At 33.1% G+C, this 24,415-nt stretch overlaps 1 protein-coding gene across 5 annotated transcripts in view; it reads right to left on the bottom strand.

Annotated features, from left to right (window-relative positions):
• Positions 1–23,908, bottom strand: part of LOC143252836 (glutaminyl-peptide cyclotransferase-like) — a 33,454-nt gene extending 9,546 nt beyond the window's left edge. For 3 of the 5 annotated variants that reach the window (XR_013029194.1, XM_076505605.1, XM_076505591.1), the window contains exons 1-5: positions 23,714–23,908; positions 5,603–5,752; positions 3,973–4,242; positions 3,432–3,608; positions 1,797–1,896 (exon numbers count right to left, since the gene is read on the bottom strand). Coding sequence is in view for 4 of the 5 variants with exons in the window: in XM_076505605.1 (XP_076361720.1) it covers positions 1,797–1,896; positions 3,432–3,608; positions 3,973–4,242; positions 5,603–5,752; positions 23,714–23,818 (802 nt within the window). In the remaining variant the exon portion in view is untranslated. Of the gene's footprint in view, positions 1–1,796; positions 1,897–3,431; positions 3,609–3,972; positions 4,243–5,602; positions 5,753–9,476; positions 9,531–12,535; positions 12,800–23,713 lie in introns of those variants that run through there. The other 2 variants (XM_076505612.1, XM_076505620.1) reach the window with 2 other exon arrangements.
• Between the last annotated feature and the right edge of the window lie 507 nt (positions 23,909–24,415).

Below are 24,415 nucleotides of genomic sequence, written 5' to 3'. Positions count from 1 at the left end.
TGTAATTGTTACAACTGTACAAGTTTCTGTCTTGAAGTTAAAACAGCTATTGAGTATCCAACAAATATTAAACTTATTCCTAACACATCAGTAGCATTTTAAACAGAGCATTTGTTTAGATTAAAGCTGGGTGATTAATTTGGTAATAAATTAATTTATGGCCCAATTGATCAGTTATGTTTATTCCTTCTAGTTAACAATTCAACAACAGGAAAGGTTGATTGCAGGTGCTGCCAGCTAGTTGCCTTCCCTCAAATTAGTAGTTCAATAATAACAAAATAACATTTATGGGAGATACTGCCACAAATATGACTCTCTCTAGTCAGCAGTTCTTTATCAGAAAATAGTTAACAGAATGTGCTACTAGACATTAACAATCCTTCTAGGCAGCAGTATGAAAACAAGAAAAGTTGGCAGCAGGTAACAGTTCAAAATAGTTTTAGTAACTGCCACACAAAAAGCAAATTTAGTGGCAATATTTCTATTACATAGGTAGTTAAGATAATAAAAAATACTAACTTCAATTAGTTGATCATTTATGTTACAATCAATTTAATTGTAATTTTGATTATTTGGCTACATAACAATCAATGTCATCATAATTTCAATTAACCAACTGTTGGAATAATAGGAAATACTTATTTTTATTAATCAATTTAATCAGAATTTGTATTTGTTGATTAAATTATGTGACACTAATTGATGTAATCAATGCTTTTAGATAATTCATTATATCAATTAATTAATTAATTAATTAACCCAACTGTGCTTTAGATCTATGAAATTTCAAGTTCGAGCCTATTTAAACATAACGAATTAAGTCCAGGTCGTGTCAGAAATGTTATCAGCAGAATATATGTTATAGGCATTACTGTTCTTTTTGGACAAAGAAAATGGAAACTGAAAAATAATTCAAACCATTCACAAAACAGGTTCCTATTAATTACAGAAGACAGTTTAATATTTACTAAGGGGATATCATTTTTGCTCTTATGGAAAGAACAACTGCCATTTAACCTGTATACATGTATATGTATTTCTATAAATAGGCAAATCTCACAAGAGAACATTAGTAATTGCCTTCATTCCAGCTAAACTGTGTTATGCTAATGGCCTAAAACTTGTTTGTTTCAATGAGACTTTGAATCAAAATCTCTGACTTAATGAAAGAGTTGTCATCTAAGTGAAATTTTAAGATTCACATATTTTGAAAACATTTTGCTCATCTTGATTACCAAGACTTAGTGAGCTGAGAATTAAACACCTTAAGAGGTTGACATTATTCTTACAGGACCTTACTTACAGTCAGTAGTGTTGTGCTAAATTTTAAGTGTCAAATCCCCTGCCAAAATTTACCAGACATGTGTGATGTCACTATTAGGATAAAGATCTCTTTTTCAAAACCTAATTACCATTTTTGTGAGACCAATCTAAGTAAAATAAACATATGCTGCACTAATTATTTAATGTGCTTCACATTTTTTAATGTCGTATTTGTGCGTCTTAATAAACACACAACATATGACACAAATATTTTACCACTTTAATACTCTACCACCTGTTCTTGAACTAAAGCAGTCACAAGATGCTTAATGCTAACTCATGAGAAAGAGTGACAGTGTGTGCTAGACTGCCTGAAAAATCTCTAACAGTGAACAAGGGGATCACAAACAAATGCTCCAATATACACCAGCAGCACTAACACCTTGCTTGCAAGTTACCATATAATTATACTAGAAGGTGAGGAATTTGACAAACATAGTTATTTATATATGAATACTTTCTGATACACTCACCAATGTTGACTAGCTGCTTGTACAAACTATATGTGTCTTCAAAGTAGCTGTAGAAACGTGGGTTTTCTACTCCCACAAGATCCAGTAGCACTAAAGCATGCTAGAAAAACAGAAAGAAACTTAAGTTATAGCAGCTCTCTTATTAAGACATCAAACTCAAAACAGGTTTGTTTTTTTTTACTTCAGCTTGTAATAAGTTTGACCTAAAATTAGTTAGTTATTATCGAAATTAAATAAAATTACATTTTAAGTTGTGGCATAGAGGCAATACAACTATTTTCCATTCTGTTTAGTTCTCAACCTTTACAGTTGCATTATATTCCTCATTGATGTGCACTTAATAAAAGTGATACAATAAACAAGATTTAATATTCTTCTGTAAAATTTTTGTCCAGGATTTCTAAAAGCCAACAGAACATATCTCTGATATGTACACATATTGTGCATTTACTACTCCTTTATCTGATACAGTTTATCACAATTTTCAGTGTGCTTCACAGTTTACTCTTAATTTAATATAAAATATCAGTCAAGTTTTTCTTCTTGTTTATTTACAGGACTAAACAAGTCACTCCAGTTGTCAGTGATGTTTTCCTTTGGAGAAGATCACTATAGTATGAACAATACTGTGAAAAGAAGCAGTGGTCTGTTCTGAAGATGAACCACATAATTACCAAGGGGTAAGAAAGACACTCCCTGTTAACATGAGAGTAGCTCTCAATGACATGGATGATGAATACACCTAAGAAGAGAGAACGTTACATATATATCGTCTTTATTTGTTTAAATATAATGAACTAGCATTATTTCTTGTTGCTAAGCTCCTGAAAGAAATTGCCTTTTGAGACAGATTGCTATTGGATCTTTAGATCCCAGCCAAGGCAAAATTATTGCCCAGCCCTGAATCGGGTTGTTTTACATTAATATTTAAGTGATATTTGCTTGTTGGGCTAGGGCCTGGCTTGCTTCTCTGGTGCTACCTTTGTTTCACTCCCTCCTATCTCACCCATGAATTTTATAATGCCCAACTGCACTTTAACACCTTAAATAAGTAAAAATTAAATACAGGCAAAATTCCAAGCACAGTTAAATAATCTTTCACATGAGGGGATGAAGAGGAACCGCAATGTTCCTGATCACCCTTGTTGGGGAGAGAATTCTTGAGACTTCTCTCTCTCTAAACTAAACCCCTGACAAGTTTGTTTGCATTTAGCCTGTATTATATATATCTTTAAGATAAGCTTTTTTTTGTACTTATAATTTTAATGTATCATAACTTAGACCTAGCATTACTGTAGCATAACAGAGCTAGAGTTACCCTGGTGAGACAGAGTGTAAATAAAGCTCTTTTCCTTTCTCCAGTTTACCACAAGCACTTGTTAAAGAGTTAAACTTGTCTTTGTCTATAATAAAGATTGCGCTTGTTTATAACTCTGTTTCCAGTCTCTTTTTATGTGTAGAGGCTCATTCAAAGGCAGATAAAATACAGGCACTAATTTGTAATAGAGTACCTGATGAATCCTCCCACTTTTGTAATTCCTGTAGACTACTCTATGGGAAATCAAGGCAAACTGAGAATACACACATCCACCTTGTTATATTATAAAAGCATAGGAAGAAACTTTAAGCACTTACTATTCTGTCGAGCTGTGTGGCATAATTCTTACTACAATGTTGGTATTCATCAGGAAATGGTTGATGGTTTAACAATTCAGCTAGATGTCGGGAACCATATAGAGAATCAGATTTACTCCACTGTTTCAAGGCCTCCTCTCCATCAAAAAAAATAAACTGAAGAGTCAGGTCTTTATTCTAATAAGAAGAAGCACAAAAATAATTAACTGTAGATATTATTAACATTAAATATTTGGTTCAAGAATTTTTAGAAGAGAACATACATTGTATAGTTTGATATTAGAGAAAGAAAAAAATGTTCTGAAATTCATTTTTGAAAGTAGCATTACCAGTGAGTTCAAATATGAAAATTTTCTCTTGTACTTCAGAGCCATGTATAATGCATCCAATTTTCACTTCCTTTAGAATGCCTATAACCATGTAATTACCAACAAATCAAACTTTCGTGAACATAGATAACAAAGGCAAAAACAAGTAGTCAATAAATTTCCCACACTAATATCTAAACATACGTAATAATAAAAGATAAGAAATAATAAACCTTTTTTCTTTGTTGTTTCAACTGCTTATCAAGGACTTGAGCCAAGTGAATCATCATTGTACAGGGAACTGCAGAATCAGTGGCCCCTACAAATGTATACTCTCTGTTGTACTTTGAGTCATAATGACAGGCAAGCACCAACTTTTCACAAGCACCAGGATCAAGTGTACTCATGATGTTTGAAAAATGTTTTTTACCAAATGGTGTTGGTGCAATAAAGTTGTCTTCTTCAACATCCCAGTCTAGGGATTTCATGGTTTCAATGATAAACTACAAAAGAAAATGGTATAGAGAAAAACATACCACTAAATAACCAAAACAAAAAACAGCATAATTATTGATGAAACTTTGTAGAATGGACGGCAACTGCCTGTTGTGGAGACAAGTGTAGAGGGCGACGTTTTGAAAGTCTTCCACAACAGGCAAAGTTTCATCATGAATACTCTGTCTAAACAATCTATGAAAGCATTATTATTATATTTTACCTTTCATAATAACAATTATTTAAAAACTGAAATTTAAAAAGGAATTTACTTTTGAAGGTATTTAATATTCTGTCTGACCAATTCATTGTTGTTTGTACATGTTTTTTTCCAATACTTCCCACAAATCTGGATATCACATCATATTTAGACATTCAAGAAATTTCTATACATCATTATCACTATGTTATGTCAAAAACTCACTCTAACAAACAACTAAACTAAAATATTAAAAACAGTGTACAACAATATAATTTTAGAATGAGGTTTAAGTGAAACTCAAAAATTGAGTTTTATATAGAGAACTATTTGATAATTTAAAGGCCTTTGGTGTATAAAGCAAAAACTAAGTCTTATTATGCTTTAGTAAATACTTTCAATCAAAACATCATATAACTCAAGTTTCATAATGTAGACAACAACTAAACATAATCAAAACTTTACACAAGTTCACATTTCTACCTTGGATCTAGTTGGCTTTTCTCTAATCATTTTACCAAATATTTGTTCAATTATCTAATTTAATTAAAGGGGATTAAAAAATGTTTGATTTTGTTAAGTATATAATTGGAAACACAAAAGCCTAGATACTGAACCTGTAATTAGCAAAACTCACCAATAGAAACAAAAGTGCAATCTTTGACTTCTAATTTACATTATTCAAACCTAATAATTTAGTCTCTAAAAGATATTTAATTGTTTTTAGCTAATTTTGGCCTATCTCATCAAATATTAAGCAAATTATTTTCATAAGAGATATCGGTTATCAATTATTAGATATTTTGTATTTAGGATAATTATTACTAAAATTTTATTGAATGGTTGTCAACCTTTGTAACAAATTTGGTTTACCTCATCAAATTCATCTTTCAAAAACAAACCTTCACATTCAGGTAAAAAAAAATAAAAGTATAATAAGACTACTTACAATTTCAATGTCTTTTTTCATTTCAGAATGTACACTAAAATTTTTTTATGGTGTCTAGTGTAAAGAAATATCCATGATACCAATGTCGTAATGCTGCTTTCCAGTCATTCCCTTTTTCTTTTGACCAACAAACTCAATAGCCAGAATCCATTAATTTGTAAACATTTTTATGCATTCATTATCCTTTCATTTTAAAGGTTGGATCAAATTTTCTACTTGCCTTCTTTACTTCCTTGTGACCTGGAGTTCCTGGAACTCTGGGAATTAACAAAACATCTAGGGTAGTGTTGAAGTTTGTATAATAAACAGGGTTATTTTGAGTCAACGTGTGTATTGCTGAATCGGAGAGATTTTTTGATTCATGGTGCCACTAGTAGAATAATAACAATAAAAAAAATCAGTACTTTTACAAATATTAAAACATCGTAGAAATAATAAAATCAGAGTTTCAATCCTGGTTGCTTTTGAGTCCACTAACTTTTTGAAATCCTTTTACACAAATCAAACTGTTAATTCTTATTAAAACAATTATTTTACATCACTATTAATAAATACTTTTCCAACTCATTACTTGTGATTTTTTTTCAAAATTTTTTTGGAATGTTTGGCACAAAACAACAATAAACTATTTACTTATAAAACTAAATAGAGCTAATAGGTGCTTAGGAAATTTAAGACAGGCTGAATAATTAAAAGTGAATATTTTTAATTTAAATATTATAAACAACATGGAATAAAATTATTAACAATATTTTATGCTCAATAATATAAAATAATACAAAAGACATGTCACTTTAATTAATACAAAAATGAAAAACAGAAGTATTAAGAATACTACATACTCAGTAGTGTAAGAACTGCAAGATGTATTATTGAAACCTAGTTACAAATGTCTATTCACTAAAATCTCTTTGATTCAGATCTGTTTCATTCTGTATTATATAGTAAATGCTTAGGTCTTTATCATAATGGGTCTTCTCACACATATTGTTAAAGTGTATACAAATATTGTAATAATTCCCATCACTCAGTTTAATATTTGATGTGTTTTTGATTCAAACTGCTAGACAGCATGCTGTGTAACCAATACAAACCTGTTTGGAACAAGTATATGTAAATTTGTAAACATGGTACAACTGCTAATACTGGTACCAAACTTTTCACCTTGAAAAAACTTTTAATATGTGAATGAGGTTTAAGAATGATTTAGCAAAATTGTGAATATGAAGAATTTCAAATATTAATTATAAGATTATTGTTAGAGGAAATTTATGTACATCAAACAATAATGCTTGAGTAGTGTTCATTTTACACAGATATTTCTCCATAATTTTTCTAATAAAGCTTTCAGGAAAACAGATTTTGATATAACTCTTAATGCTATTAAGTTTTATATGGTAAACCAGTTTTGCTTGCTATATTAAAGGATATATAAACTAACACAAAAATATGATTTTCTTAAAAACAAAATAAGTGAAACTTTCATAGTTATAGACTTATAGTATATACCTGAAAATGTTGGCTTTAATGGAATCATATCAGTATTTACATATATTCCAAAATGTATAACATAACATTCTAAACATGGGAGCTATTGGTTTATCTTGGCTGTTTCACACTCTAAATAAATTAAAAAAAACAACACACACTTGAAGACTGCCTAATCATTCACAGGCATATCAAGCTTTTTCTTAAATTCATTTGAATTTACTGCCTCTACAATACCTTAAAGCAACCCATTCTAAAGGCTAACCACTCTGTTAGAAAAGTAAAACAGTCTTAGCTGAAAATGAAACCTTAAACACCTCAGTCATACTGACCCAACTCTTTCTTTTCAAGAGAAAACAATTTGAGAGATTTCATATGACAAATCTTCCATGCCAGACACCATTCAAGTAACCCTTCTCTGAAACATTTTCAACAATCTATGTATTTTCTAAGGTAAGAAGCCACAACACTGAACACAGTTTTCCAAATGTGGCCTAATTAGTGACCCATATAATGAAATTATAACCTCTTTAAGACTTGTATTCAATATTTCTGTAGATCCTATTTGCCCTACCACTAGCAACAGCACACTGCTTGGATGGCTTCAGAGACTGACCTTAATATCATTGACAAATAAAAATAATTTATTGACTGTTCCTTCATCTGTGTTATTGCTGCAAATCAAAAATAATCAAAAGTCCTTATACTGAACCCTGAGATATTCCATTTGTAACATTAATCCATTTTGACTGAACACCATTTTTAACAACCCTCTACTTTCTCTTATCTGACCACTCTTCTATCCAATTTACAAACTTACCCCCCACACCTACAAAGACAATTTTTATACGATTTTTATGTGGAACCCTGTCAAATACTTTCTGAAAATCCAGAGATGTGAAATTTACACCCTTATCTACATAAGCAGTAACATTTTCAAAGAATGTCAAAACATTTGTAAGGGAAGTTTACCCTTAGTGAAATCATGTTGATTATCCACTAAAATTCTAAACTTTATTAAATGACTTTCCAAAGAATCTTTTAACAGCCTTTCCAAAACTTTTCTCACAACTGATGTAAGACTAATGGACCTATAATTACTGGGACAATTTTTATCACCTTACTTGAAAAGATAAATTACATTATCTGACTTCTAATCCTCTGGTACTTGTCCACTATTCAATGGCTTACATAAAATAATAAAAAGTGGCTCAACATATCCTATGTTTAACTTCCTTCAAAACCCTTAAGGAAATATTATGTGACCCAGGAGCCTTATCGTTGTTTAAACTTACAAACATTTTCTTAATCATCTCAGAATTAATGCAGTAATCTTGTTTGATCTCGTTTCCATTTATCAATTGTTCAAAATACGAAATACTGCTTAAATCTTCGTAAGTACAAATCGAAGAAAAGGAAACATTTAATAATCCAGCCATGTCATAATCATCAGATACTATCCGTCCTCTATTATCTCTCAATAAATGTTGTGAATGAAAGAGACGTCACTAATTACATTTGAGGCCCGGCATGGCCAGGTGGTTAAGGCGCTCGACTCGTAATCCGAGGGTCGCGGGTTCGAATCTCGGTCACACCAAACATGCTCGTCCTTTCAGCTGAGAGGGTGTTATAATGTCACGGTCAATCCCACTATTCGTTAGTAAAAGAGTAGCCCAACAGTTGGTGGTGGGTGGTGATGACTAGCTGCCTTCCCTCTAGTCTTACACTGCTAAATTAGGGACAGCTAGCGCAGATAGCCCTTGTGTAGCTTTGCGCGAAATTCAAGAAAACAAAAAATTACATTTGAAGTCAGACCATAATGGTACTTCGTCTTTTCCGATATGTTCAATAACGAAATGGTTGGTTTCTAAGAGGTCACAAGCTGTTTACATTGAATCATTATTTTGTTGTTTTGTTTTTGTCCTTGAGGCTTGTGAGAAATTCATATATTACTTCATTATAAACTCTGACGAACTATGCCAAGAAACCTCCAGAATTTTTCGTCCTTGTAGGGATAATGTGGGTCATGACAACCAACTCCCAGTAGCTAAGTTCGTTTGGCAAGTCCAACTGAGAAACACCTGTTTAATCCAGATATAAGAAAGAATAAATGAAATATGTATAAAGGATGAAATTCTTAAACTCGGAAACTACAAAAGAATTGTTTAAAAAACAAAAACCTAAACAAGCGAGGTTGTGAGAATGAAGGAACTTAAATTTCGTGCTTTACCTGGATAACTAAGGCTACACTTTTAATATATACAAAGAATATGCTCACATTATATACTTCTATTATCCAGACGAGTTATGCAGTTTGAGAGAAACCCTTCTGCATCATAAATAACCATTAATTTCATGAGCCTCCATATCTACTTGAAGATCAACAACGAAACCATAATTACTGGCATAACCCTAAAATATTTAAACGTGCTAAACAGTTGTTTCTCGATCCATCGCGAATAACAACATTCGGTGTTTCACCGATCTGCATGGTACTGACTAGTCAATCGTCATACAATAAAATCACCTTCTGGGGTTAAAGATCCTTCGTACTTTCAATTACGCTGAGAGTAAATAAATATAATTTAGTAGTGATTAGATAATACCGAGTTGAAACTTGCTTGAGTTCTTCGAGTTCTCGTCATATACATGCAACTCTATCTGTTTTGTAAGAGCTATATCTAAGAAAGACGACAAGTAACAGTGGCGTAACTAGGGCAGTCGAGGCCCGGCGGTTCATAGCATTTGTGAGGCTTTTATAAATGATGTTTTTTGTTCCTAAATGCATAAAGAAATCATGGCATGAAAACACTAGTGTTTATTCAGAACAGAACACACCATAATTTTGAAAAAGTGAAAAAATGTCCAAATTTCACATGATGTGAACAAAATGTCACTTTATTTTATTTAGAATGTTCAAATGTTGAATAACGATTATAGAAGTTAACCCCTTCCGATGGCCCAGTACTACACATAGGGGCTTATATTACAAAAAAATCTTATTTCAATATCCGTGGTGAACAAAACGTAGGTAGCCCATTATATAAGTTTGCACTTAAATAAACACACAGAACTACTAAAACTCGCGTTTTCTTGCTTCTGTATTTACAAAGACATATTACGGACATAAATGTACAAATGTCCTTTAAATACAAAGCAAAGTACACAGCACTGTTATCACTTAAAACACCCAGATAGCGCTTTAATAAGTTACATTGATGTGAGTGAAGCATCAGAATTAACAGATGAGTCGTAGTCTGTGTCTTTGGGGCACTGATTCAGTGAAGCTACTAAACCGCCCATATCTACGCCACTAATTAGAAACGAATCCCCTCTCTGAAAATACTGGCGACGCTTAAGCCATCAAGTTTAAAACCAGGTACGTTCCTAACTTTTTGGAGATGAGGTTCAACTCTTTTAGTCCCGTGGTTTGGGAGCCTGAAAGCCCCAGTGGGCTCCAGTAAGTCGAATACCCCTGAAATTTTAAGCTGATTGAATGAAACATGCAGTCATTTGAAATATACTTTTTGCAACTATCAAAATCATGCATCAGATCGAGAAGTGGGTATGGGTCTAAAATATTTTCCTGACAGTAATGTATGACTCATGTTTTAAAACCGTTACTCGATAATATAGAAGAAAATCTTTATCCTTTTTTACAAACACGTTTGTATGTAGAGTTTTTATATTTCGAGAGAAAATAAACCCGAAGATACATTTTACAAATTTTTGGTAAAACATTGACTAAATTTCCCATATATAAATGTTACTGTTACCTGCCTGACTCTAAAATGGGGTGATTTTTTAAAAAAATATTTTCACGGAAAAACAGCTGTAAAACACACTTTATATTTTTAATTTGAATGAAAATCTTTCCATATTGCTAAAAAAAATCCTCATATGTAATACCCCATGTACATGCAGCCTCCAACATTGTAGGGATGAATAAAGTGACTATACATATATACCGCTTCTCTGTGAGGATATGTTAGAGAAGTTAAGATATCTAGTTTGAAATTAAAATTGTAACGTAATTATTTTATATAACTGCAATTGCAAAAGACAAAGTATTGCCAATTATCTAAGTTAAATTGTGGAAAGTTAATAAATAACTCATATAATTTACACAATAACTTACTACTCATTTCTACGTGTATACAGTTTAAAAGTATTCAAAATATATTCCTCTATATCCGTTTGTGTGCATGTGTTGATATATAAAGTCATGATGCACTACGCTTCTACTTTCCAGGTGTCACTGTTTATTGAAGACTGATCAAAGTCACACATACACATATAAAGATAATTTTTCAGTTATATACATTAATGTTGAATTTTGTAAACTGGAGTCTGTTTTTCTTGAATAGATGTAGTTCACAAATTATACATCATGAATTTCGTTAAGGCAAATTTTCAAGCGGAATGTCTGCAGACTTACAGTGCTAGAAACCGGGTTTCGATACTCGTGGTGGACAGAGCACAGAGAGTCCACTGTGTAGCTTTGTGCTTAACTTCAAACAAACAAGATAGATATTGACTTCTACCTTCAGCCATTTCAGTTCACGGTCGTGATTAGATTAGTTGACGTTACGGTTGAACTTTTCGTCCTACTTTAGCAAAAGAAGTACATCTTCGATGGAATGGTTGTCCTACTTTTAGTTCATGAACTTCTTTATACAACAGCTACATAAATGTTTCACATTCCACGGAATAAAGAAGTACTCACACAAGTTGGCAATCGTTAAAAAACTGATGAAAATCTCCATCTTTGTTTACTTCTTGAACATCATAAAATTGACGTAAAAAACAAAGTTTTTTGACTTGTTATGCTATCTACTGTCCACAAAGTACTAACTTGTTTACTAAAGTTACGAAGCATGCAACCAGTTTTTATTGGAAGTTAAGTACAATGGGCTATTTGTGCTCTGCCCACCAAAGGTATCGAAATCCGATTTCTAGCGTTGTAGGTCCGCAAACATACAGCTGTGACACTGGAGGGTCATGCAAAAAGAATGATGCGCGAACGGCAATAACGGCTCAGCAACTTACACTTTAAACTCATTCGGATTAAAACTTTTTAAATAGATTATTATTAAAGAAGTAGTCTCGAACTGATCTACTAGAAATATTATATATAGAGGATATGGTATAGAAAACACTAAAAGCGTAGTTACAAAAGTGGTGATGACTGAATACTTACATATCACGATTAACCAATCAGGAAAAAAAATGTTTTATAACAGTTTACTTTTAAACGAGATGGAAAAACGTGCTGCAAAAACGGGAATTACATCGATATTTCAACTTACAGAAAATAATGGCACACTGTCATAAATCTTGTATAAAGATATGATGAATACATTGTTATCTGATGTTAAATTTCAGAACACATACACAGTTAATACAATGTACGTTTTTCCGTTGCGGTACTTTTAATCGCACTGGTAACGTTTCAGGTCGTATACTTAAGAGCAAAAGAAAATGTTTACTGCACACCGAAGTTAATACGTGTAAATACAAACAATTCTTGAACATTCAGATGAAACCTACTATCCACTTTTTTAGGCTAAAACAGATAAAACTTATTATCTTACCAAACAATATGCAGTTAGTGTGTATGCGTATGTGTGTATATATGTACAATATCAAATCAGCAACTACGCACGTACTCGGTAGGGATCTCTGCTACTCCAAACCAAAGATGATGCTTCAAGTCTGACGTCATCATATCCTCGTCGACCTCCACTGTCCAATCTTTCATCAAGAACCAGATAAGCTCTATTTTCCTTCGAGTCAATGTTTCATAACTTTTCTCACATCCAAGCCTTTAAATACCGTCTCAACAACCCACACGTTAAAACTAAAATAAGCCCAGTGGCTCATAAATTATTTTGGCATTAACTCTCTCATCGTGTAGGCGAAGGGAAACGAAAAAAAAAAAAATTGAGTTGTCTTTCACGCACACACAAGAAAAAGGCTTGAAAGATGTTTAAGCCTAAATTCTTGTCACAGTTTGTTTCACCAAACACAACTCATCAATAATTCTGACGGGAAGCAAGACTAAATGTGTTTTCGACGTGAGGCATTGTGGGAAATATAATGGAATTCTCCGTTGTGTTCTTTAAAGGCCATTAAATGGTTACTCAGGTAACAGTCGAGTGACGGAGAACAGGAGACATTCAAAAGTTTTTTAACTGTTCAGTCACTTCACTAAACTTGTATTCGTGGCTTCAAACACTCTTATTACAATATACATCGCTAGGTTACCTCATTAAAAAATATCAGTCAGTTCCCCCTGAAGCGTTTCCTAACTTGCTAAGTCTACAAGAGATGTAAATATTATCAAAAACACGAGGCGTTATGTTATCAGAAAATAATCACATTTTGATTTTTACACATACATTGATATCACTTATATCAAAGTATCGTTTCACTAACTTACATAGCAGTGGATATCATATGTTACGTTTTTAAAATACTTGTGCTTTAGATCTTACTACAAGCACGTGTAATGGTATAATTGACAAGTAAAAGTGTCATACAACGTTTCAGTCACGTTGGCTGTTACTTTTATTTCTTATCTATTATTAAATACCGTACTTAGAACATTGTTAGTTTTGTTATTACGCATTGTTAACACTGCTCTTAATGTCAATTGTTCAGCAACAGTTTCTGATGATCAAATACTAAATCAATTGATTCTTCACCGGAAACAGATAAAAGAAAAAAATAAATTTTACATTAATATGCTAGCTAAAACTGAAAACAAGAGCAAAAGGTTATATGTGGTCACTTCTTTTCTGTCACTATCCTCGCAGTTATTCCTTTAACGCTACGGTTAAGTCATAAAGGAACAAAAATGCCACAGTGACAGTTGTTCTCTCAACATGCGTGCATAGGATCGAGAAGTCATGTAAGATAACTTACTGCACAATTCAACCTAAAAATCGACTTATAAGCATAATTTAAAAGTATGGTACCACGTAGGTATCAGTGGACCATTGACTATACATATATGTGAAATTATACACCCTATTTTTTCATCAGGTTGATTCAAAAGTCAACTGACAGGTAATTATTCAAGAAAATAGGAAGTATAGGAAAATAACCACTTGTTGTTGTCACAGGATTTCCCCCACAATGATATCACTGTAGTCATTCAAATCACTTCAAGGTCATGTTCTTTGGAAATTTTCTTAATATGTAATATAAACCCAAAAGTCAAAAGAAAAGGTGTAGAAAATGACAGATGAAACATTTTAAATCAAAACTTGTCAAAGTTTCTCCTGAAGAACATCAGTTATAGTCATAAATAAACCTCTTTCGTGAACATAGTTTTGCCAAAAAAGATCGAAATCTGACACAGCAAAATCTGTTAAATAAAACAAACCTGTTTAAGGTTCAAGATCAGAAATTTACATAAGCTCGTTATTATACCTATGAAAGGTTCAAAAATTAAAGCGTATTAAAACCAAATCCCAAATCGTCTACACAATGGCACAGTATTCTGTTGATAGTTAATGTGTAAAAGTGGCTAGTGTGTAAGCTTATTACAGGTTAGATGCCATGTGGAAAGAACGATAACATCAGTCAGTATTGTAAATGAGTCCATCATACTGGCAATTTGTAACATTTAAGCAGCACTTTGCCACCATTTTGTAACGTTGTTGACATTTTTACCTCAGCTGCATTTTCACTTATAACTACTATCGGTATTATGGAGTCATTTGGATAATGTTTGGTTTAAAATATTTCATTATTGTGCACATCTTTGCAGCTCATATTTGTGGTGTACGATACACATTAATAAAAGTTTGTTTGTAGTTAAGCACAAAGCTACACAATGGGATATGTGTGATCTGCCCACCACGGGTATCGAAAACCGGTTTCTAGCGTTGTATAATATTATTTTGAAACAAGTAGATTATGTGCTACACGTTTATTGTTTGATTTTATCGCCAACGAGTCACAGACACCTACTGTAAAATAATTCCAGTCTTACATACAAAAATCCTGACCTTAGTTTCATTCTTTTACTTGTGTTTGTTTTTCTTGTACTATTTTATACTTCCTGAATTTGGTGTTTATTGAGAATAGTTATATATTTTTTTTGGAATAATGTATACAAATATCACTGATTACGTCCTTTTCAATATTTTTAAATCTATGATTTTACCATAATTTACCAAAAATGATCTATTGCAATAAAGGAAGCAAATCTTGGTGAAAAATATCATTTCAGGTACAGTACCTATCTGATGAATAAATGAAACTGTCATTTGTCAGTGTTGTGTCTCTGCTTGGTTTACAATAGAAACTACGCTATTACAAAGAAATATCTTAAATACAATTGTACTGGCTAAACTTTGAATATCTATAATACTGCCGATGAAGACTTCAGCTTAATATTACAGAGTATAATTACGTTTCAAAATGTTGACATAAATATTTGTGGTTCTGATTGTATCCTAAGCCCTATTTGAGCCAAACGTTCATGAATATTAATGCCAAAATGCCACAAACGTTAATCTGTATCCATGACACCTTAAGACAGCAGTCACTTAATTTTAGTGTTCAAGCTAAATCTACAACAAAAACCAGTTACAACTTCCTGTCAGAGAAAACTTTAAATACGGAGGCTCTCTGTACGAGGGTCATTGGCCTGGCATGGCCAGGTGGGTTAAAGCGTTCAACTCGTAATCCAAAGGTCGCGAGTTCGAATCCCCGTCGCACCAAACATGCTTGCCCTTTCAGCTGTGGGGACGTTATAATGTTACAGTCAATCCCATTATTCGTTGATAAAAGAGTAGCTCAAAAGTTGACGGTGGGTGGTGATGACTAGCTGCCTTTTTTCTAGTCTTACACTGCAAAATTAGGGACGGCTAGCGCAGATAGCCATCTAGTAGCTTTGCGCGAAATTCAAAAAACAAACAAAATGAGGGTCATCATGAGCAAGGCGTACCAGAAGTCTGGACTCAAAAGGTTTTATTGGCTCCCAGTGGCACAACAGTATGTCTGCGGACTCACACCACTATAAACCATGTTTTGATACCCATTATAGAGCTTTCTGCTTAATTTCATACAATTAGTCATAATTTATTATTCAACAGACACAAATCAAATCGTAGTATAATGTGCCATAAACCTGAACACCTGATTTAATTAGTATAAATAACCCTGAAATATATAATGTTATTAACGCTATTCAGTAGAATTAGAAATTGAAAATACTTGAGTAGCTAATGTAGAGGCACATTATTTAGATTTAGTAATTAATATAATTAATAATGATATAAATATAAATATTTTTTGATAAAATAAAATATTTTACTTTTCCAATATATAGTTTACCTTATTTTAATAGTAATGTACTATACTCTCCTGTTATAAGCATTATAACTTCACAGTCATTTAAATTTTGTTTTGTAATAATTATACAACATTTCATTATTAATGTTGAAATATTGATGCAAAAATTGATAAAAAATCCATATTCAATGGATTTAATAAAGGAACTCTAAATAAAATTATTAAAATATTCTATGATAATTATAAGAATGTGTTAAATAAATGCATAGAACTAAAAAATTCTTCAAAGTTTCTGATAAGTATTTTTAGTTGTTAATAAGGTCATTTAAACAACGTGACATGACTTTTATGCGGATGAACACCTTATCACATATAAAGGCTTGTTTAAGAGGCTGAAAATCAGTATTTACAGTGGACTTAATCGGTGGTGGTTTGAAATTATACTAGTTAGTTTAGACAACTGGTTGGGTCCCTTTATATTAATATAATTTGTCTACTGGGCCTAATTAGTGCTTTACCACATTAATAAGGGATGAAATGTCAACTTCATGAAGTAAGTTTATTTACCTTACTTACTTCCAAGTAGTAGTACCTTATTATTTTCTTCTTCTCCACTTCAGAAAGCAATTACCTTCCCATAACTGTCTGCAAGTAGTAAAGAGCGATACAGATGTGGGACGTTGTGGGCTTGAGCACCCACATCTTGCTCTCCTAATTTCTTTTTATATTCCTTTGATTATTTTATTATATAATTATTCTTTATGTGAGACTGGTGAACAGAGGTTAAGACTGATAAATGGCGTATCCCCACCGCAATGTGTGTCCTATTTTTCAGTCACCTCCAAAACCTTGGGTATATTTTATATCTCACATTATAGTTTATATCCTGGGGATTATTTTGATTGGTGCAGTGTTTTTGGTTTTTGTTTGGACACGTTTTTATTTATTACAATTTATAGGATCTTATATATAATATAAACATAAACATTGTCTAAGATTGTTGTTGGAGATGACTGCTGATGTAGAACTTATGTAGCGATGTGGACACACCACAAACTATAGGTATCAACTTCCGGTCGCGAGGCCTAACATGTAAAACGAAAAAAAAAAAAAAAAGTGAAATAAAAAGAAAGAAAGGTAAGAGCGCAAGACGTACGCACGTAGATGCTCACATTCGTGACGTCCCACATTTTACCACCTCTACAGAGTGCAAACAGTTGTAAGGTTACTGCTCACGGGGGAAAAAAGTTTAAAGTAAATAAGAAAAAAGAGAAAGAAGAGGTTATATCACTCAAGTATATATTAAGTTCCTGTGTTTATAATAATTACATTTTTCATATTGAATTGGAATTCCAGTGGGAGTTAACCTTTCTGTTTGTACAGCAAAATTATATCTTTATTTTTGTGAAAACACATTTATTGGAAATTGTTGTTTTGACCAGTAGATATGTTGATGACAATGTATCAATAGTTCATAAATAATTAATTTTATTAAAACTATTTACTCAATAAAATTAAAACGTACTAGTCAATAGTTCAATTTTTACGTTAGAAGCGAACGTGGTTTAGATATGGAAATTAGAATGCTTAATAATAATATTAATTTAAATATTTTTGACGAGGTGGTAAAATGAAGGTTATAAATAAGGAACCCTCATTGTCTGTACAAAATGTTGCCACTACCACATAACCAGGCTTTAAGCTACAGTGCAATAACTCATATATACAAATAGAAAAATAATAAAAGCACAACCAACGTAGTAATTATTTTCTTATTTCTCGCGACGTTTCGGGCAAATATCCTTTATCAGGCTTCACTTCACACAGACTGTTTCCAGCTGCACTCAAAACACCTCGGGTAACGGAACCAGCCGAAGAGATCCCAGCAGCATGGAACAGCGTTCATTAGTTATACGGGGAAATTAATCAGAACGTGTTTGTAATGAACCATTTTCCGGATTAACGGGACACCCGGATAGTCGAACCAACCGCGTTGAATAAAGTAGACGTTATCACTAGCATGCGTATTTGATAGATAAATGAGGGGGTTAAAGCTAATATGGACGAGCATGCAACTTGCATGCAAAAAAGCAACTGTTTGTACAATCAACTAAGAAGTTTAATATTGTATATATCGTCAATAATTATACAAGTATGCATAATCAAAGTGTCATATGATGTCATTATTTTGACATAATTCATCATTTTGTTCAAACCAACGACTTACTTACATAAAATGCACAATTATATGTATTAATTTCATGTAAAAACGTTCGACTCGTAATCCGAGAGTCGCGGGTTCGAATCCCGGTCCCACCAAACATGCTCGCTCTTTCAGCCGAGGAGGCGTTATAAGGTGACAGTCAATCCCACTATTCGTTGGTAAAAGAGTAGCTCAAGAGTTAGCGGTGGGTAGTGATGACAAGATGCCTTTAGCATGGTCTTACACTGCTAAATTAGGGACGCTAGCGCAGATAGCCCTCGAGTAACTTTGCGCGAAATTAAAAAATAAACAAACAAACAATCATGTAGAAACAAACATTTAGTGATGCCGATGTTTCTACACATATTTCTTGTAGAACATTGTGACTTCAAATGACCGTAGTATAAATGGCTTTGACCTCTCAGTAATTGTAATAATTTATGTATACCCCTAACTATGAAGTTGTTTCTTAGAAAAACTGTACTCAACCACTGCGGGTGTTTTGTGGTCGGTAATTATCACATTTCTTGCCGTGATCAAGCACCAGACAGTAAGAATTACAGCTCATGTAGACCTCGGAAACGCACGTTCTTATATATTAGTTATTCGAATTTAAAACAAGTAGATACTAATTTTTCATTAAATTTCCCGCTATTTTAAGGAATTTTCTAGGCTGCATAAATTATTGGTTAACGTGTAATACATTATAACTTCTTTCAAAAGGTGCTTACCTAATTATATAGTTAGTTTTCTATTGTAGGTTTGATTTTTGGAACTAAAAATTTGATTGTTGCGCATAATGAAAACGTTGATTTGTTTGTTTAGAATTAAGCACAAAACTACATACTGGGCTATCTATATTCTGCCCATCAGGGGTATCGAAACCTGGTTTTTACGGGTATGAGTCCGCAGACATGCCACTGTGCTGCTGGAGGGCGAAAACGTTTGTAAGACCGTGCATACCTTGTTATACCAGATGTTCATGAACTGTTACCACAGTTTTAGCGAATGATGCTAAAATCTCTACATCGTATTGTAGCATCTGTTATCACGCAAAAAAAATGTGACATACATTAGTAGAGCCAAGTTGGCACATGCAATAAATGTTATTGTAGAAAACGTTATTTCCAACTGTGCATTGAACTTTTAGAACTCCAACGAGCGTTCACTGTATTTTACTCAAAAACACTGCTTCAATGACGAATGCTTCATATGAAAGAATGTCCTTCTAAGATTTTAGTACAAAAAGGGCAAATATTTCAAATTCAATTGTCGACGAAGGTTTTAACATGTATTAAAGCAATGCAGACACACACGCACACAAGAAGATAATGGATTACTTTACGATGTTCCACTGTGATCAGTAAAACACTAATGCCAGATGACTTTACCCCTTCTTATGTTTTTTTGTTTTTCAATTTTGCGCAAAGCTACACTAGGCTATCTACGCTAGCCATCCCTAATTTAGCTAGAGGAAAGGCAGCTAGTCATCACCACCCACCGCCAACTGTTGGGCTACTCCTTTACCAACGAATAATGAGACTGACCATCACATTACAACGCCCTCACGGTTGAAAGGGCGAGCATGTTTGGTGCGACGGGGATGCGAACCCCCGACCCTCAGATTACGAGTCCATCGCCTTAACCCACCAGGCCATGCCGGGCCTTTTTTTTATGTTATTTCATTGACTTATTAGTAAGAACGAAACCAGACATGTCTACTTCATCTTTAGATCAAGCTTTGACATTTCAAACATTTATGGGCGCAGGTTGGCACTCTTGTAGAGCCTTGAACATTGGAGCTGACAAGCCAGCAAGTATTCCCCACACTTTAATTTCTGGGTATTATTTAAGAGTGATTCATTCTCTTAGTATGGATGGTATTCCTTTGATTATAATCAGGATAGCAGCTGATGGCTTTGGTACTTTTCCAGAAATACAAATCCCAGTACTTGTAAAGCGTTTTCAGGTATTAAATAAAGAAGCATTTCTATTTTTTTTTCGAGCTGACATAAAACTTTTGGTTATCTAATTGTCTGAAGAACATAAACCTAAAGGTAATTCGAACTTATTCCCACCAGAAGAGTAATAGATAAAGTAAATGCAAATAATTTATAAATTAAAGCGAATTCTTCCTTTTTCGGTCAGAAGAACAGTGCTTCTCAACTGACGGATCACGAAGTACTTGTGGGCCGCAATGCAATCTAAAATATGCTGCAAAAAGGCTTAAAGTAAAATGATTATATTTTAAAAACTGTTGCAAAACAGCAAACATATAATGGAGACTATATAAACTGATGTCATGCGCATGAGCTCACCTCAGTAGTCATGAAACAACATTCTCATACGTGACGTGCTTTACAAGTTTTTTTGACGAGCGGCGGGAAATAACTTGAAATTTCGGTTGGCTGTCTTACTAAAAAGGTTGATAAATGCCACACAAGAACACTTTTAATACGTGAATGAGATTTGAATATATTTTTCCCACTTTAATAAAACTCAACGTTTTAAGTGTATCCTTTATGAGAAAACATTTGCAATATTATGGAATATTCAATTTAATCGTTTAAATACATAACACATGAATATATTACAACAATTTTAAAACCAGTGCCTTTTTTTTACATCCAGGGTATTTCTATATATTTACCCCGACAGTAGATTTACGCGTAAAATATGTTCGGAAACAGTGATATGCGTCTAGGCAAAAATAAGGAACAAATGGCGTTCGTTGTTAATTGAAACGGAATGTTACATTTTACCACTGAAAGAGGGATGGGTTATTAAAATAGACAACAACTGGAGGCCCGGCATGGCCAAATGGTTAAGGCACTCGACTCGTAATCTGAAGGTCGTTGGCTTTCATCCTCATCGCGCCAAACATGTTCGCCCTTTCAGCCGTGGGGGCGTTATAATGTTACGGTCAATCCCACTATTCGTTGATAAAAGAGTAGCCCAAAAGTTGGCGGTGGGTGATGATTAGCTGCCTTTCTTCTAGTTTTACATTGCAAAATTAGGGGCGACTAGCGCAGATAAACAAACAAATACAACAGATGGTAATGTTGGCCATAAGTAACGTAAGTCGTCAGGACAATACGAAGCAAAAATACAAGTAAGCCAAAACTGCATTCGTAAAGTTACTGACGAAACGAAACCCAGATACAACTGATGTGTGTGGATACAAATTGTTTACGAGTTCTTCACAAAAGTACAGTGGAACCCCTCTAAGCGGCCACACCTTGAAAGCGGTCATTCAATCAGAGTCCCCTTTTTTTTTTTTTTTTTTTTTACATAATCCCTAATTATGTACAGTGGAACCCCTCTAATGAGGCCAGTTTGTCTCAGTCCCGAAGGTGGCTGCTTCAGAGGGGTTCCACTGTACGTATATACATGTAATACTATATACTCACAAAAGAAACGAAACCGCTTCTGGAGAAAGAAAAACTATCGACAATCTTTGGTTTAACAATCAAGCTTTCTTTCAACTCTGATGTACACATACTAACTATCTAGAAATGTAGATTTGTATTGTAACGAAAAAAATTCGCAATTATTATACCCAAATTCCGTGAGATAACGCCTCAGACATTAAGTTTGTTTAGAATTAAGGGCAAAGTTACACAATGAGCTGTCTGTGCTCTGCCCCCCACAGGAACCGAAGTCCGGTTTTTAACGATGCGAGTCCTCAGAAATTCTGCTGTGTCACTAGAGGGCAGTCCCTTAAGTACTCTCAAACTTCATTTGCATTCAAACGAATATATAACAACGAAAAAGTGTTATAAATTTACAATATATGAAATAATAATTATATCAGAAGCTGTACTTTTAACCGTGCAAAAACATTATTTCAATAAATCTTATATTTTACGTATATCTTCTTTTTTTATATAAAGTTTACAAGGTTTATTTTACAATGTCACGGTAATTTCTCTTTATAATATGCATACTTTAGTTCAAATTTAGTACAATAACATGTCACACGCTGAGGCAGCGGTAAGTCTACGGATTTACAACGCTAAAATCAGGGGGTTCGACTCCTCCCGGTAGACACAGTAGACAGCCTGATGCCCTTCCTATAAAAAAAACACACTCACTTGTTATAATAATATAAAATCTTAGAAACGCAATATCCGAGGTTTTATATTCGACTTGTAATTTCAGTCACGTATACAAAATAGATGCGACAAGTGTTACTTTGTAAGCCATCTAAACTTATCGTAAATACTTCATTTCTGCAACGAATTTTAAAACCGAAATCTGTGAATGTAGTAATTTAAGCGTTTAAAATATTAAACAAACATGTGTACTAATTTACAAATAAATGAAATAGTTGACGTATCCACTGAAAAACTGCTTTCTACATGTTTAACCCGTTATCTAAACCTCGCACTTTATCTACTTTTATTACTTGTGTCCCCTCCAGATAACACGTCATTGTGTATTTAATATCTCCTTGAAATTCATTCAACAACACAGTCATCACCCCTATTATTTTGGTGACAATATTTTTACTAAGCCTTTTTCTATGTATTCGACTGACTCTGACAGGTTTTTAGCAAAATCTAAGCATTTTACTATCAATAACTTTTTGTATATCCGTATAATGTTATACTAGTTATTATTTTAAGCATTATTATTATTTGTATGACTTCAAGTTTCTTTATTTACAAATAAATATACTTATATTTTTGTGTAAAAATCTAATTATTATTTACGTGTGATGTTGGAATTAATACTAGCAAGAAATGAATATGAAAAACAATGAACAATGAACATAAAAAAGAAATAAAAAACATTAATATAATACTAGTTTGATTAGTAACTTCTAACCAGAAGGAATTTGTTGTCAGATTCTAAAACAAAGCTGCTCGAGACCTATTACTGCTAATCGTATCTAATTTTGAACTGATAAACGAAAAGTATCAACGACCAACACTTTTTTTGAACTGTATAGTTGGAAATGTCAACCAAAGTGCGAAGATTGATTTATTATTTTGTTGTTCAGTGGAACTAGAATGTGAACAACAAACAGCGGATCCATAATCCGGCCAAGCTGACCACCGGCCCTTGACTGGCACCATGAAATAAGCAAACAGTGAAGTTTCACGGAAAAAGAAATGTATCGTTCAAATTATCACTTGACTTCAACTCCAGACTCTGTAGTATTACTACCAATAGGTTACTGCTAGTAATGCTTCTAGTAACACTAACCAATAAAGAAGGTATATGTACCTCGTTTGTTTGTTTTCACTTGTCAAAAACCAATACATAACTATCGTACTACTTACTTTGTTATATATTCCAACGGTGTTAATCGCTATACTTACTTACCATATTTTCAGTTGGTACTGAGAGATCGCTCAACGCACTATTAAAGATTTGAATTAGTGCTACAAGTATGTGGAGAAACATGAGCGAAAGAACTTTCGATAGCATGATAGTCGAGAACAGGACGTTACGAGACACCGAATTTGTCGAGTACACCCAACTACTCTTCCCATTTAGAGAACTCTGTGTGACATACTTCGTACCTTAGATATTGGTATGCGATTGGCCAAGCGGTTACAAAGAACACCAAAAATGTTTATGTTACCTTTATTTCTATTGGTCCAAGCAAAGGCAATAAAATTACGTCACGCTAGTTTACGTGGCAGCCATTTCACACTCAGGCAACATCGTGAATAGACCATCTAACCGTTCAATACTTTAAACCTTTAATTACATTTTTCTCTCAAACACACAAACTATGCAGAAAATGTATAGAATTTAATCTATATCAAACGCTATTTTTATTTATTCATCAAAGTATTTTAATCGCTTTATCAAATTATTTTTATAATAGTAAGGTCGAGTACCTTGCGTGTTCTTAAACGTTTACATTCAACAGTGTTTTTTAAAATATTTTTATTCATTATAACGCATATGCTCGTGTATGAAATGAAATTATATGTATATGCTTGAAATATACATGGATTTATATGAATATTTTATTGTTTTCTAACTCGCTGTCATTGTATTAAAGTTTTGATGAAA

This window comes from Tachypleus tridentatus, chromosome 1, assembly GCF_004210375.1.
Source record: "Tachypleus tridentatus isolate NWPU-2018 chromosome 1, ASM421037v1, whole genome shotgun sequence".
NCBI classification, from domain to species: Eukaryota; Metazoa; Arthropoda; class Merostomata; order Xiphosura; family Limulidae; genus Tachypleus; species Tachypleus tridentatus.
Note: the sequence above shows the minus strand (reverse complement) of the source record. Positions and strands in the feature narration are given on the sequence as shown.